Source organism: Monomorium pharaonis, chromosome 10 (genome assembly GCF_013373865.1).
Source record: "Monomorium pharaonis isolate MP-MQ-018 chromosome 10, ASM1337386v2, whole genome shotgun sequence".
NCBI lineage: Eukaryota > Metazoa > Arthropoda > Insecta > Hymenoptera > Formicidae > Monomorium > Monomorium pharaonis.
Genome location: NC_050476.1, coordinates 16,213,627 through 16,230,986, shown reverse-complemented (window position 1 = coordinate 16,230,986; position 17,360 = coordinate 16,213,627). Strand labels below are relative to the sequence as shown.

The following is a 17,360-nucleotide window of genomic DNA, read 5'->3' as shown; positions in this document are numbered from 1 at the left end:
TGGTTTTTTTAAGTCATCAAAAATTGACAAAAGTACGATTTAAAAAAACTTATTTTTGCCATTTTTTTCAAAATTTATTTTGTTTAACTTAACTTTTAACATGTTAATGTTAATTAATATTATTGTGGATTACACCATCATCTTCATCATGAAAAGACGAAGAGATTCAAGAGAACAATAGGTAGGATTAGGGTATATTTTTAATCCAGTATGACATTTGAGATGGAATAAAATATCGTTTTCTAAAGTTTTAAATAAATTTCTAAAATTAATTTTAATTCTTCAAGAAAGGAGACTAAGAAAAAACAGAAAACTATAGCTAGAAAGGTCACTCTTGTGCATGACATACAAAATTTACGCAAAGATTCTGAGGAAAAGGAAGTAGAGAAGAAGAGAATAAATTCAGAATCAAGGTTTCAAAAAGAGAAGAGGCATGGTGAATAATATATTTATCCTAAGTCACTTAATACAAAGAGAAAACAGAGAAAGACAAAAGAAGGTATATTTGCTTTTCGTTGACCTCAAAGCGACTTTTGACAATGTAAAAAGGAGGATTTTGATGAAAAAAGGAATTGAGAAGATTTTGATGGAGAGATTGAAAAGGATATACAAAGATATATGGACAATAAGACCGAAGGAATGACTAACAGAATTTAGAACAAAAAAATGAATCAATTAGGGGTGTATATTGCTTTCGTTATTTAATTTATATATGATAAATTTAGATTTGTTTCTGGCGAAAAGAAGAATAAACGGATTAAGATCCTAAAGTCGTCTGTTTTACCGATAATTTTCTCCAACTTTGAATTGCATTTACAGAATTAAAAATCCTTTTCCACAATTGAAGTATAGATGATAACAGTATGGGGACGTAACAATTTTGTACAAAAAACAAAAAAACATTTTTAATTGTCGGCTTCTGGTGTGGACTCGTAACAAAATGTACTTGATGTAAAAGTTTTGCACCTTGCATAAATCAAGCCAAATCCATACTCGAGTAAACATTAAGGAACAATACCACCCTTTCAAATTGAGCATAGGCGTCTTAATAAAAAAGTTGCAGCACTGCGAAAATTTCGTGTTTGAAAAGAGCATCTAAAAAAATTTTAATTCTCGATATGAAATTCAATTCATAAGCTGATATTAATACATAAACTTTAATTCTGGAAAAAGATTTCCAAATCTGTAAAAGAAATACATACAAAATTTTGTTAATGATGTGCACGAATGACTACATTATCGACCTCGATCAAGTTTGACGAGCAGTTTAGCATCCCTTTAAACCTTAGAGAGAGACTATGATCTCTAGCATATGCAGACGACGTGGTGTTATTAATGAAAAATTGAATCACTTTAGTAGACATGACATAAGGAAATTCTTAAAAAAGAGAGAGGATTAACGTTGCAAGCACAGAAAAAACAAGGTCATATTTAATAAGGTAGGTAAAGAGAAAACAGAAATGGGATTAGAAAAGAAGAAAAAATAGATTTTTTTCACTCAGGCAGAAATCTCCTTTAAGAATTAACAAAATATAATCAAATGGAAACAATGCACAGATGAAAATTCAAAAAATGTACTTTATTTTAACGCGGTTTAAAATTTTAACTATGGTACTAACTTAAATGTACTTTGATGTATCTTAACTTACTAGCTTTTATAAATGTACTTTGATATAAATACATTATTTATATATCTTATTTTATATATCTTATTTTATGCCCGTAGAGAGATAAATTGATGAAATACGTCTAAAATATGAGGATCCAAGTCTGGAGTGAAAAGTAAAGTTTCCAACGTGGAAGAATACTTTTGTACTTGCTCTTGATGCTGTAAAATAAATATAAATAAGTTTTCCAATTATAATAGACAAATTTATACACACACCACACACACACATACACACAAAAACACACACACACACACACACGTGCGCGAAAACTTTCCCTTTTTCTTTTTTCTATTCTTTTTAATTTTAAAGTTGAATAAAAATTTTGTAAAAATAAATTTTTATACAAGAAATTTGATATTACGAAAAATCCTCGCATTAATTTATTTAAAAAACATTTTAAGACTTAGGAAGTTTATTTTAAAATACTTTTTTCTTAATTTATGTCCAATAATATTTTATTCTATTACAGTGCTTCAAAGTAAGAATATTTAAAAAACACGAATTTTTAATTATATGTAATTGATAAACTAAATATAAACATATAGAAACAAAACTAAGAAACAATTCACAACTCTAACTCTCTCCATGTTTAAAATACATTTTTGAAAATTATTTTTTTTAGTAAACTTACTCAGTGATAACAGAACACATGCTAAAAAATGACCACGTGTTTGATTAAAATAACGTTAAGATATTAGATTCTGGATTAAGATACCAAAAAAGGTCAATTTCAGAAATGATTCATATTAAAGAGCAAGTTAATGGCATCAATTTACAGAAGGACATGGAGTGTCTCGACAATTCATATTGTTTGTTTGACATTTTGTCGAAAATGACTAACGGATAATAAGTTCGCTCATTCTGCCTCTGACTACTGAACGTTACACTTGTTTTAACGCTTTATCGAATACTCTGCGTGTTTGTTGCTCGTTTTAATATTGTCTGGTATCAACATATAAAAGTTTATCGTTTTTTTTAATAATAGGCACATCAGTTTTTGTTATTCATAAATTACACGTATTCCATCGTTTTGATCTTTTAGATTTCTCGAAAAGATTTTTTGACTATGTATTCTGTCCTTTTAATAAGAAAACTGACTTGCAAAAAAATTTTATTATTTATTTGATTGTATTATTTATTCGTTCACGTTTTTATTTGTTATGACACATTTTTATAGACGATATGCATTGTTTTATAGTTGATCATTTTTTAACTGTTTAATTATATTTTTGTTTGCGTTTTTTCACTCATGTTTAAGTTCATAAATATTGGTAATTTGTTACGACTGAAGAGGACTATGTATAGTCGAAACGTTTCGAAATTTGTTTAACATTTTTTAACACAGTTGATTTTTAGTCGCGTTTATAATTATATATATTTTTTATTTAATAAATTATATTGTATTAGGATAATTTGTCTTGGCTCGATATATTGACCTGTTTATCGTATTATTTTTGCTTTACTTTTTTTACTAAAATATTTAACGTGAAAGATGCGAGAAAATTATTCATGATTTATAAATGATATACATATATTTTCCTAAGTATTGAACATTATCATAGAATAATAAATTTGTAAACTCACAGATAAAAATACTTGTTGCAATCTTCCTATGGTCCATTTATACCAATGTGTGTTGTAGTCAATTGCATCTGTGTCGCAACGCACTAAATGTTCTGATAGGATCATTATAAAACGCTAAAATAAAACAAAATAAAATATTATATAGTGATAAAAATTTTATATAAAACAAGTTTTAGAAATTTTTTCATATCAGAAAAAGTATATTCGCAGTTACTTTTAATATAGAATATATAGATAATATACTTTTATACCTGAAATATGATAAGGAATAAATTTTTCTGATCTGCTTGCGCGGCTTCCAACTTTTCTTCCATTCGTTCCACCACATCCTCTGATGGTCTCTCTTTATTTCTCTCTTTATTATTGTCCTCCTCATCCGAAGACGAGCCTGATCTACTTTCCGCTCTCCTTAGCTTCTCCCTTGCCTCCGTTAATTCCGTGCTCAATTTCGTCACATGCTTGTTCATTTTACGTATCGTCAGATGCAGTATTTCCCAAATATATAACCTAGATATAAGTTTCCCATATTACTATTCTCCTGATTTACTGATATACATATCAGGAAATATACTGATTTGCTGTAACAATATAATTCAAAAAATAAAGTTTTCCAAATATTTTAAATCATGAAAATTTTATATCGTTTAAAAAAATATGATTTTGTAACAATTTAATCTACTGATTGTAAAAAAATAAAAAATTATTAACTTTTTATTCAGTGTATTCAATTAGAAGTTTTTTGCACGTAATTTAAAAATAATAAATTTTAGTTATATTGTTGTAGCAAATAAGCAATATTTCCGAATAAAATAAATGACGTAAGATGCAGCCAAAAAACGAACTTAGTAAATTCCGATGCCATTTCCTTGGAAAATATCCAGTTGGCAATAGCGCTACATTCAATAATACCAGTTTTTAAAAATTTGTCCGTTAATACCACCATCATTTGGTAATGATTCTTCCACAACGCATACATATTTCTCAATATACATATTTGCGCTTCTTCTGTTTCAGCAAGTACCTGCGAAATATTCATATGAAAGGCATACGTGCACATGTGTATCTGAATCGTGCAGCAGAGTAACATTAATTTACCTTGAAAACATAATGAAACTTTACTATAGCTGCAAAACTGTGACTGAAACTTTTCGAACCAAGATTTAATAAAGTTTGCACAAATACGTCAATTTTTAACGGATTGTAATTATTACTCTCTTCATTTTCTCTAGGACCAGGTAATGTATTCAATACATTTAATACTTCTTCCGGCGTGCATTTACGTCTTATAGAAACCACCAATTCATGTGCTGCAGCTGTACCAGGAAGTGAACCTGAAATAATTTAATAGTATATTAATAATGTGTTATGAATATATTCTGTGTTTAATAGTTTTGCTGTCTCATAATACCGACTCAAAAAAATATGAAATTCTAATTTAACTTATACAAACTTCCTAATTTTGGTTAAAAATAAATATTACTTTTGCCTATATCTATAAAAATTGAGAGGTATTTCATAAAAATTAAATAAGTCCATTTTTTTACAAAAATCTAAGCACCAAATTGTTCTATATTAATGACATCACATCGTAATAATTTTATTCTGGCAAGAATCAAACAAAAAACAAAAAATATAAAAATTTTATATACACTGGCGCAAAAAAAAAACGAGACAAAAATTTTGACCAAATTTTTAGGCAATCTTTAAAGTGATACAACTTTGCGAAAAATCATCCAAATTACATATACTTTTTTTTTAATTAAAGGGCAAAGACTCTACTTTGAGAATCCCTAGGCAAAAGTTTGATTTGTTAAGTGTGAACCTGTAGTATCGCATGAAAACCTGTTTTTTTTTTATTGAAACATGTTTTTTTAATTGAAAAAAGTAAAAGTTTGTTATCATTTTTCACAGGTTTCTCGTTAAAATCTTGCTAATATTATTTCAGATTCTTAAAGTTCATTCTTTTCTAAGCAATTAAAAAAAAACATGTCAATACGAGTTTTTTATTGATTGCACGAGTTTGAAATTTGCACTGCATTTTAGGGTATTTTAGCAAATAAATAAGTTATCTTTTTAATATTATGAATTTTGAGTATCAATATGATATTACACATTGATTTTATTCGTGTGTAACTCAATCATACCGCCGTCATCAGAGTGACCCGATGTGCATCACGTTCTCGGTCTTCTTTCAAGTCTTTGTACCACTTACAAACATTTTTTTTGCGACATAGCCTTATCACCAAAGGCCTGCAACATTCTCAACGTTTCCGCAGCAGAATATTCATTCGGCAAAATTTAATGCAAATTCTTTGCTCAACAAAATCAGACATAGTAAAAATTGAAAAACTCACTTTTGTATGTTTACAAAAACACGTCTAGCTCTGAAGTAATTGAATATATTGACATGAAACTCTACATAGATGTCAAAGACAGTATTACCAACCCACAAAAAAATAATTTCATGATTTTATAGCACCCGCAAAGTTTAAATTAAAAATTCACCTTTTTTGATCACAGTAGTATATACAATAAATTAAAATTGAGAAATTTTTTACTTCTTGAAAACTTAACTTTTTAAACTTATTTATGTGAATCATTTTTCAATTTGATATCAAAATGAATTACAACACATTAATCTCTTTAAGAATCTCTTTAAGCTATAATATTAGATATTTACATTCCATTATATACTTACTAGCACCTTCAGATGAATACTTGTACACGGGATCAGGAACTGCTGGAATCAAATCTACATACGAGTCTGGCATCATATCGCGAATTCTTTGATAATATGACAATCTAAAAATGTAAAAAAGTTTATTTTACTTTCATATTTTAATTACTTAGAGATAGAATAGAATTTCACAATATAATTGTATACATACTATTAATATCTGTACGTTTTACATTATAGTTTTATATAGAGTATTTTATTTTAATTAATCCATTGAAATAACATATTGATTTATAACAGATTTATAAAAAAATATTTTTGACAAAAGTATAGTATATGTAAAGAAAAAATGGTTTCAAATAATGGTAAAATCAATTTTCATAAGCATTGATGTTTCAAGATTGCATGAAGATTATTACCATTTTTTAAATGGAGTAATGTTATTTTTTACATAATATAATTTTTCAAATTATTCTACATATGAAATATTCAAATTACTAAAAAAGTTTGTTTTGGCATATTTTGACACAAAAAAATATTTCATAAATTATTCATTTTTGGCAACTGTACTTTTATTTAACTTTTACTAGTATGCATAAAAACCTAACCAAACCAAGAGATAAATTAGTAAAAAAATTATTTTTTTTTTAAAGTACACAATTTGTAATATACAATTACGTCTTTTTTAAAAAGCAACTATGAGCTTTTTTCTATACATTGTGAAAGCATACAAATTACCTCAAAGCCTTGAGCAAGACCTCCCGTATAAATTTCGGTCTTGGATGTTCTGCATCACGCTGTAAGCAGGAATCCCAATCTTCCCACGACCAACGGAATTGAAAGTTACTTAAATGATATGCAAACCACCATACAAAACGGTCGAAAGCAGTAGCCGCCATACTGTCTATACGACGAAAAAGAATCTCCGTAGCTTGTGCTAATACCTATATATATATGTATATACACAGTACAATTAAAATATTATGTCTGTCACTACAATTATATAAATTCTTTACTACAATTATATAAATATAATTATATAAATAACAGTATTAAATTTTCGAGCATTTAATTCATATCGTTCATGACCTGTGGCATAGTTGAAGGTTGTAGTTTGCAGAGTTCTATCAAAATTGATCCGTAACAGATTTCTAAATATTTTGGAGTGGGCAATCTGAACAATTCTCCGAATATTACTTCCACAATACAATAATCCAAAGGAATTTTAGCTTTGAATGGGAAGTTTAGTAATTGTGCAGCACTGTGAAATAAAAATAATCAATGTTACAGTATAATTAGTAATGGTAGCAGTAATTATGGAAAAATTTTCATTACTGCTTTATAAAATTTAATTAACTTAAATATTAATTTTTCGATATATTTCACTCAATTATTACATATACTATAACATAACTCAAAAATTATCATTTTTTGGCTAGAAAACAGAAAAAAGAGAATTCTGATTAGAATAAAAAAAATAATACTTCTATTATTTTATAATCAATAGATCAAATTTTTGCATCAAAATCGTATTTAAAAAATAATACAATAAAATTTTAATTATTCACATTAAAAAACTTTGAATTAGAGTAATGTTTTTAATTTTCCAGAGAAGTAAAATCGAGGAAAAAACATTGTTTTTCTCTTTTCCAAAAAATACAGAAAAAACGACTGTAATAAAAAGGTATAAAAACGTACCAATGTTTTTATTTTCCAGAAAAATAAAATTGAGAAAAAAAACCCATTTTTTTCATTTTTTCCGAAAAATGTATAAAAATGCAATTACGATAATAAGTGTACTGATGAATAATTAGAGAACATCGACATAAAACATGAATGCACAACGCGAATTGAAAGTGAATCCAATTGTGAAAAGACAGCACAAACTGACAGTCAATTCTGTCTTTTTGTAGTCATGAAAAAAGGAAGACAGAGCTAATTAATGGCCACTGCTCTCACTCTTTTTTCTGAACCTAGTTTTACATATTAATAATATAGGGATGGCACAGTCCATGGTTTAGGGCAGATTTCACTAACTTCGGTTACCTTAACTGGCCGGTTATTCCATTGGAACTGACCAATCGTATTTGTCGTCAAACAAAATTAACAAATGCGATTGGTTAATACGGTAACCGAAGTTGGTGAAATCGACCCTTAAGTCGATGTTAGAGAACCTTTACTCGATACTGTGATTCCATGGAATTCAACATTCATGTAACTATTGAAAATTCACGAAAATCATGAAATTTTTTTCACATACTCAAATTTTAATTTTAATTTTAATTTTAAAAAACTATTTTGTCTCAAAATGGGATCTTTGAAAGGTAATCTGTAATTTTTTCAATATTTATTTTGTGGCAGCATTTTATTCCAACAAATCCCAAGGTACCAGTTATGAAAATCCACTGAAGTGTATCAGGTAAGGGTTAAATGTGAAAAAAATCTTAAAACCATTAATATAAAAAATAATAAAGATAATATTACGTTAAAAGAAAAAAATGTTTAAAAAAATAGAAAGAAAAATATATAGATATAAATATAGAATATATGTAGATATATTACCAATCTTTTCTCTCAAAATAATTATTATTAATAATCTGTCTTAAGTGCTCCTCTATCAAAAATCTCTCAATAGCATGACTTCCTGGTAACAATGGTCCTTCAGCAGGACAATCTGTATAATCAAACATACGAAAGACAACAGTGGGCAATGGATAAGAGTATGACTCGTGATGTGGAGGTGGCATCAAAGGTGGCAAATTATGTTGCAATGCTTCGCACAGAATCGAATCGAATGCTAGATACGGCCGTGGAATATGCTTCTCAGCCCAATTATCTTGTCGTAGTTTGCGAACTTGCGCCCACAGGCAATCTAAATACTCTTCCTGTGGATGAGGTGTATCGCTTGACCATACTCTCAATGCCGGCTGATGCTTCTTGCTTCGTTTATTCAAAAATATCTCTATTGTAACCATCAGATGATCCAATTCTTGCTCCTTTTTCTCATATAATTCTCTGCCAACCCATGGCAGTGTCGATAAAACAGCATAAACGTACCTACAAATTATTATGTACAATTATTAAAGACTATTTACTTCACAAACATTATCGTTTAAAAGTTTCAATTGAGATTTTCTCGCATCTCAAAAAAAATCAAGTATCTTGATGAAAAAAAATCACATAAGAAAATTTTTTTAAATTCATTTTAAAGGATCCCGCACCCAGCCAATGGATTTTGGTTCTCAGCTAAATTCGTTATGGCCTCCTGTTCAAAAGTCTCAATGGACACAAGATCCAAAAATCAATGATTTTCGAGATGCTGAGCTTCAAAAGTCCGATTTTTGAAAATGTAGATATGAGAATTACGAACTTTAGTATACCTTTCTAAATCAAATTTTAAGAATATTCATGCAGAGTAAGCATAATAATATTGAGTTTGTGTGCTTGTATGTGCTTTGTGCGTATGGTGTGTATGCATAAATATTCTTAAAAGTTGATTTAGAAAGGTATACTAAAGTTCGTAATTCTCATATCTACATTTTCAAAAATCAAACTTTTGAAGCTCAGCATCTCAAAAACCATTGATTTTTGGATCTTGTGCCCATTGAGACTTTTGATCAAGAGGTTTCAGAGAGACCATAACGAATAACATGCTGCACTCTCAGCAAATTTAGCCAAGAATCAAATTCCATTGGTTGGGTGCGAGGTCCTTTATTTCAAAGAGTAAAAATAGGGTTTTTGTCTTTTAATTTCGTTTTTGTTATTTTGTTTCTATTTTATTTTTTTCCATAAAATTGAAAACGTATAAATAAATAAATATACATATATATATATATTTACTGTAATTTCTCAATTTTAATTGTATTATACACACATACAATACAACTGTATATTATTGCAACAAATTCTGTACAGTATCTCAGGATGGAGGAATTTTATAAATGCGAAAAACCAAGACATTCCAAGGAACTACACATCGAGACACAGGTAATAAAAAATATGATATATAACACTGGCGTAATAGCCTTTTGTACTTTAAGCTCTTGTTACATAATGTACTATTTTCATAAAACATTTTTTATTTTAAAACTAAATAAAAAAAACATTTGTTATTATTTGTGCTTGATTCATATAAATTTTTTCAAAAAATTTTTTTTATTCTGAAATTTTTTAAATTAAATTTTTAATTTTTACTTTATATTTGTTATTTTAAAAAATATATGTGCAAGAAAAAGCACACTAAACTTTCGAGCGAGTAAATAATTTATACAACAAAAATTAAATCTTATATATACCAGTCACGTCTCACTTGTGGCACACCATCCTCATTTGCGGCATCTAGCATATTGTCAAATAACTGCATTAATGAGCCACATGATAAAACATGGCAATTTACCAAATCAGCAAGAAATCTAAGGGAATATCTAGCTACATCCCATTTGCATGCTTTTAAGGAATCCTTGAAATTTTTAACCATGTAATCAACAAATTCTCCACCAAAATTGAAATTTTTCGCGTTTAACAATCCAACAAGGGTGGTGTAAATTGTGCATTTCTCTGGCATCTTAATAGCACAGTCCGTTAAAATCCGAAGAATTTTGCTACGAAATAAACCCAAGTCGGCTTCTAATACAGAAGCCAGACCTTCTAGGTTGCTCTCCAAAGATGATGTTGACTTCTCTCCAACGCGCAGGATAAGAGATTCAAGACGATCTTCGATCTCTTGATTCTCTGATACTCTCCTGCGTTTCTTATACACTCGATCTAAAAAAATGCATATATGTAATATTATAAATATGTAATTTTATAATTTTATAATAGATATAACACAAAATATAAGAAAAATATGGATAGGATAGGTTTAACCTAATTATTTAAGTAGAAAAAACATAGCAAGAAGAAGAGATAACGTTGGACTGAAAGTGTTAGTTAGATTAAGGTGCGAAAATATAAAAGAGAATAATAAATATTGGCTAGAGAAAAAAGAAAGACTATGCATATTTTGTAGGAAAGGAAAAGATAAGCTAGATTTAGGAATGCGAGATAACAAAAAATTGGTTCAAGATATTAGGTAAGAATGGAAAGGAAAGACTAGAAAGATTAGAAAACGACGAGCTAGACAAAACAAAAGACAAAGTCCTAAGAAAGATTTTGATTGAAAAAGAAATTACAAAAGGAAAGGATAAAGATAATAGTTTCAGTCCAGTAAAATTAGAAAATGGATAGATTAAAAGTATTGTCAAGAATGTTAAGAATGAATTAAGAACTAAGAACTTAATAAGAAAGAAAATCAATGTGATAAAGTAAGAACGTAGAATGTACAGAATATGAAAGATGTTGTAAACAAGACAGAAAACTATGATAATAAGACTGTTATAAGTAGGAAGATTCTGTAGTATTTATTAGTATTTGTATTTTATGTATATTGTGTATAGTGTATATTGTTTATTTTACATATGTTATCGGTTATTAAAGGCACTTAGCTGTAGTTGGAAATAAAATTAATTGTAAAGTTAACTAACTAGTTAGATACGAAAATTTGTAAAATGTGATAAGAACCATATGTGTTTATAAAACAAGCACAGTACAGGAGATAAAAGGGATTTAGCAGAAAGGATGGATGGAGGGATAAGTGTTTAGAATTTTTGTAAACCAAGTTTCCTTCTTGGCATGTATAGCTGAATAGAATAAAGAATTAATTAATTAATTTTATAATATAAAGGTCTATTTATGCAATTGCATTAATAAAGATTTTTTTTTAATGTATAGAACATATAATGAATATACTAACATTATATATTAACAGTTAATAATTTGATATTTAAATATGTATATCAAACATCAGTAAGTTATAGAGTTTTCAAACATAATTTAAATATTATTAATTAATATTAAAAATAGATGTTTATACATAAAGTATTAATAATCTACATTATATATAAACTATGCAAACTATGCATAATGTGTTGTTTATGTAAGTAATATTCTCTGGTTCATCAAAGATTCATATTTTGTTAAAAATAATAAAAATTAAATTGTTTGTAATTTTAATTGTAATTATCTCTTATTTAATTTGTGCAGCAGATGCATTAACTAATCTTAATTAATTAATCATAAAACTTAATTCTGTTTGCTGATTATTGTCCAATTTATAATAATTTACATCAGGGTTATGCCATATATTCTCAAGATTATATTTGCATGAATTATTTATATATTGTTTACATTATGTTTACATGAAACTCTTTCATGTAGATAATATGATAAGATATAAATTATTATAAATTGGATAACACAATAAAAATTAATTAAGTTATAAAATTATTAATATATTTAACTTTAGTTCTAAAAGAAAATAAATTAAAAATAAAAATAAAAAAACAAAAAAATATAATTTTTACTTTTTCTATAATTTAAACTCTAAATTTTCTATGATTTATTAATTATTGTTTACGTAGATGATATGTAAAATATAATTTACATTATATAAATATATAATGCAGATTATTTATATTTCACATATAAATGTCAAATTTTGATTTATATTGTTAAGTTGTATTATATATATATCATATTGTATTATATTATATATAATATAATATACATATAAATATAATATAAAGAATATATAAATAATCCATGTATGTAATCTTGAAATGTACTGTGTAACTTGATTTAAATGTTATTCTTTTATTACTTTTTTAGTTATATACTTTCCAAATTTGTTTACGTTATGTATAATTATATATAACATACAAGAAATTATATGTATGTGTGTGTGTGTGTGTGTGTGTGTGTGTGTGTGTGTGTGTGTGTGTGTGTGTGTGTGTGTGTGTGTGTGTGTGTGTGTGTGTGTGTGTGTGTGTGTGTGTGTGTGTGTGTGTGTACTTGTGCAATAAATGAATGGACCATATTTTTCTTTTGCTTTTTGTACTCCAAGAGATCTGTTATGTACAGTGCATGTTATATGTTGGTCCAATGTATTTAATACACATATGTCAAAAAATGTTGACAAAAGTGTATCACATAAATTAACTTGAATAGAATTATGTTTAAACGCAGTATAAAAATAAGGCAGATTTATATCGTCACAACACAATTTTCTATTTAAACATCATAGAAAGCCAAAGTTGATAATTGCAGTATCAAAAGGGAACTTGAAATATCGCATTGCTTACCGTAGCCATCATCTTCTTCGTGTGCTCTTCTACGGCTCATTTCTAATGCAGAAACAGTCGATAATTCCGTAGAAATTGTCTCATATACTCGCGACCGTTACTTTCTCACTTATCACGTTTTTTAATTCACACGAAATATATTGAAATTTTACACGTACTGAATTCTAACCCCCGTTACACTCCATTATGCCGAAGATCGAGCATCGAGACAATAGAGTGACGATGAGTGCGAACATATACGAAAATTTGGATCGTGTCCAATCCACTAATCAGCAGTCAACATAGACCTATGGTTTGTTCGCGTCGCCATGCTCCGACATGTTCCTATTCACTCCAACGCATTCTAATAGGTTGGCGTCATCGGAATCAACGTATTGGAGTGTGTTGGGGTGAATAGGAGGGGAGCGCCCCGATTGACCACGTCCCAATTGACCACCGCTTTTCTAATTGGCGGTCCAACGGAAAAACTCTAAGCATTCATTGCTGCAAATGGTTGTGGCCAATTGCAACGTGGTCAATCGGGGCGCTCCCAATAGGAGCATGTCGGAGCATGGCGACACGAACAAACCACTAGTTTACACCGAGCACTTGGTACGGTAAGGAGCCAAAATCCATAAAAAACTAGGGGAGAATGTTGGCAATGATGGAAAATCTCTAGAATCCATAAATTTATTTCTGAAGTTGACAACACTGTGGTGCTTTCGGGAGTAGCATGGGATGCGTGTAGTGCAGAACCGTGATTGTGATAGATGGTGTATGAAAGACCAAAATAACCTCGCGGAGATGACAGGTCAGCAAGACGCAGGTTAGTGCTAAATATTAAACTTTAATGAGATTATTAATTTAGGATCTTTACAATACGAGTTACTGTAAACTGTCTTTGTTGTTTAATTGTGACTGCATTTACTATGTAAATATTATCTTTCTTATAAAATTATGTGATATTTACTACATGTTTACTTTAATAAATAAATAAATAAATAAATAAAACCGAAGTTGTATTTATTAATTAATTTAACTAAAGTCATTTGTGTTGTAAAGATCCTAAATTAATAATCTCAGATCAGTCTTTCTATAATAGTATTGATTATATTACAATGTGAAATAATATTATTATTACCAAAATACCAAAAATAATATAGAATTATTATTATTTCTTAAGAGATATAAACGTATAAATCCTTTTTTGTAAAGATTTAATGATTGTATAGATCCATCAAAAATAAAAGATTAATTAGTAATTAATCTTTTACCTTTGATAGGTCTGTATTAATTAGTAATTAATCTTTTACTTTTGATGGGTCTGTATGATCATTAAATCTTTACAAAAAAGTATTTATACATTTATATCTTTTAAGAAATAATAATCAACCCATATTCTTGGTATTTTGGTAATAATAATTATTCCCTATTGTAATATCGATACTATTACAAAAAGACTGATCTGAGATTATTAATTTGTGATCTTTACGATACAAGTTACTGTAAACTGACTTTGCTGTTTAACTCCAGTTGTATTTATTAATTGAATTATTAAAGTAAACACGCAGTAAAATCACATAATTTTATGAAAAATATAATCTTTAGATAATAAATGTAGCCAGAGTTAAACAGCAACGTCAGTTTACAGTAACTTGTATCGTAAAGATCACAAATTAATAATCTCAGATCAGTTTTCCTGTAATAGTCGATATTACAATGTGAAATAATATTATTATGACCAAAATATCAAGAATAATATGAGATGATTATTATTTCTTAAAGGATACAAATGTATAAATACTTTTTTGTAAAGATTTAATGATCATACAGACCCATCAAAAGTAAAAGATTAATTACTAATTAATACAGACCTATCAAAGGTAAAAGATTAATTACTAATTAATCTTTTATTTTTGATGGATCTATACAATCATTAAATCTTTACAAAAAAGGATTTATACATTTATATCTCTTAAGAAATAATAATAATTCTATATTATTTTTGGTATTTTGGTAATAATAATATTATTTCACATTGTAATATAATCAATACTATTATAGAAAGACTGATCTGAGATTATTAATTTAGGATCTTTACAACACAAATTACTTTAGTTAAATTAATTAATAAATACAACTTCGGTTTTATTTATTTATTTATTTAATTATTAAAGTAAACATGTAGTAAATATCACATAATTTTATAAGAAAGATAATATTTACATAGTAAATGCAGTCACAATTAAACAGCAAAGACAGTTTACAGTAACTCGTATTGTAAAGATCCTAAATTAATAATCTCATTAAAGTTTAATATTTAGCACTAACCTGCGTCTTGCTGACCTGTCATCTCCGCGAGGTTATTTTGGTCTTTCATACACCATCTGTCACAATCACGGTTCTGCACTACACACATCCCATGCTACTCCCGAAAGCACCACAGTGTTGTCAACTTCAGAAATAAATTTATGGATTCTAGAGATTTTCCATCATTGCCAACATTCTCCCCTAGTTTTTTATGGATTTTGGCTCCTTACCACTTGGTACACGCGTATCAAATAGTGAGTTTAAGCTGATCAGCCAATGTAAACACATTTACTAGTTATTTACTATTTGACATGCGTACCAAATGTTTGGTGTAAACTAGGACCAGAGAGAAACCTGAGAGCGGCCACCGCGGCCTTTTTCGTGCGACCGATATTTGAATAGCATCAGCGCCAAACATGGATGTAAAGTCTGTTTTACATTAATCGCAAGTAAATCGCAAGCAACTAGTTGTGACTTGCGACATCCAATAGGCGCTTAGTTTCTAGTTAAAGCTCGACATTTATTGGGTGTTGCAAATTGCAACTGGCGACTGCAATTAATGTAAAACGGGCTTTATGGCTGGTATTCATAGTCAAATCTTATTTCAAGATTGTCTCAAGCAATATCTTAAGATGCTAATACAGCTCTGTGATTGGCTGATGGCATCTTAAGACAGTACTTAAGATGATCTTAAATATAAGATCCGACTATGAATACTGGCTTATATCCATGTTTGGCGCTGATGCTAGTCAAATATTGGTCGCACGAAAAAAGCCGCGGTGGCCGCTCTCAGGTTCCTCTCTGGTATTACTTTTGTATGTAAAAATTTTTTGTACTAATTGTAATAGTCCGAGGCCCAAGTAGGCACGAAGTAGGTAGGCTCGTACCTGTCGTACCGCTCGTATGTGCGCTTCTTTCCTTCTAGAAAATGGAGTGATGGGAATGTCCAACACGAAAAGAGACAGAATATATGAGAATATATTCATGTCTCTGTCGATTCTGCCCGCGCGGACTCCGGCATATAGCAATGGCCCCTCCATTAGCTCGGATCTACAATAGTGTAGTAACCCTAAGAGCACAGTTGACGGAAAGTCAGCAGGAAGACGACGTTTTTTGGGTTATTCGCCGACTATAAGTCGACTAAAAGTCGACTTTCGTCCTTAAAAAAGTCGACTTCAGTCAAGTTTCGGTAAAGTCGACTTTAAGTCGACTTAAACTCGTCCTGTCAAATATGAGGAAAAGTTTTCGGGAATTATCGAAACTTTTTGATCAGATAAATTTAATAGATGTACTTTGCTGCTTTATCATCGCGATTCTGAACCTCCTGTTTCAAACAAATTATTATGGTGGTGATATTCTTTTTCCTAAATCATCTGCGATTTACGATAACTATAAATATTATAATTTGGCAGATGTTTCGTTTTCCGATGGATTAGTAACGATGTCGATCCTCTTTTTCTTGTCGGCCCAAACACGAAATCTTTTACGTCTAATGAATGACGCAGATAGAGCAATAGCACTGGATAGCACATTATTGAATGATTAATTGAAAGTGGTAAAATTGACTTATAAAAGTCGACTTTTCGTTGACTTTTCGTCATTTTTAAAAGTCGACTAAAAGTTGACTTCTAAAAGTCGACTTCTGCTGACTCCGTCAACTGTGCTCTTAGGGATAAGAAATTAACCAATTATATTCGACTATTCTTCTCATATTCGATTATAATTGGTCAATTTCTTATGGCATAAGGCTTACTACACCTATTGTACATCTGGCTTTAGTCCAAATCTACAATAGGTGTAGTAAACCTTAAGCCATAAGAAATTAACCAATTATATTCGATTATTCTTCTCACATTTAATTATAATTGGTCAGTTTCTTATGGCATAAGGCTTATTACATCATCTATTGTAGATCCGGCCTTAAGGTATTTTCTCACTCTGACGCTTGACGCTCATTTTCAG

General features: G+C 29.0%; 1 protein-coding gene across 1 annotated transcript; it reads right to left on the bottom strand.

Annotated features, from left to right (window-relative positions):
* Positions 1–1,558: 1,558 nt before the first annotated feature.
* LOC105835637 (nuclear cap-binding protein subunit 1) lies at positions 1,559–13,149 on the bottom strand. Its single transcript, XM_012679098.1, has 11 exons — positions 13,110–13,149; positions 10,227–10,695; positions 8,494–8,988; positions 7,021–7,192; positions 6,670–6,875; positions 5,953–6,056; positions 4,350–4,585; positions 4,097–4,275; positions 3,506–3,761; positions 3,255–3,368; positions 1,559–1,828 (listed from the first exon to the last, which is right to left on the bottom strand). The coding sequence occupies exons 1-11, from the start codon at positions 13,147–13,149 to the stop codon at positions 1,715–1,717; spliced, it is 2,385 nt and encodes a 794-aa protein (XP_012534552.1). The 3' UTR covers positions 1,559–1,714.
* Positions 13,150–17,360: the final 4,211 nt, after the last annotated feature.

Coding starts and splice junctions, on each gene's coding strand:
- LOC105835637 (XM_012679098.1), bottom strand. CDS start 13,149: ATGAGCCGTAGAAGAGCACACGAAGAAGATGATGGCTACG. Junction 7,193..8,493: donor TATTTTGAGAGAAAAGATTG/GTAATATATCTA, acceptor TTTATTTCACAG/TGCTGCACAATTACTAAACT. Junction 6,876..7,020: donor AACCTTCAACTATGCCACAG/GTCATGAACGAT, acceptor ATATATATATAG/GTATTAGCACAAGCTACGGA.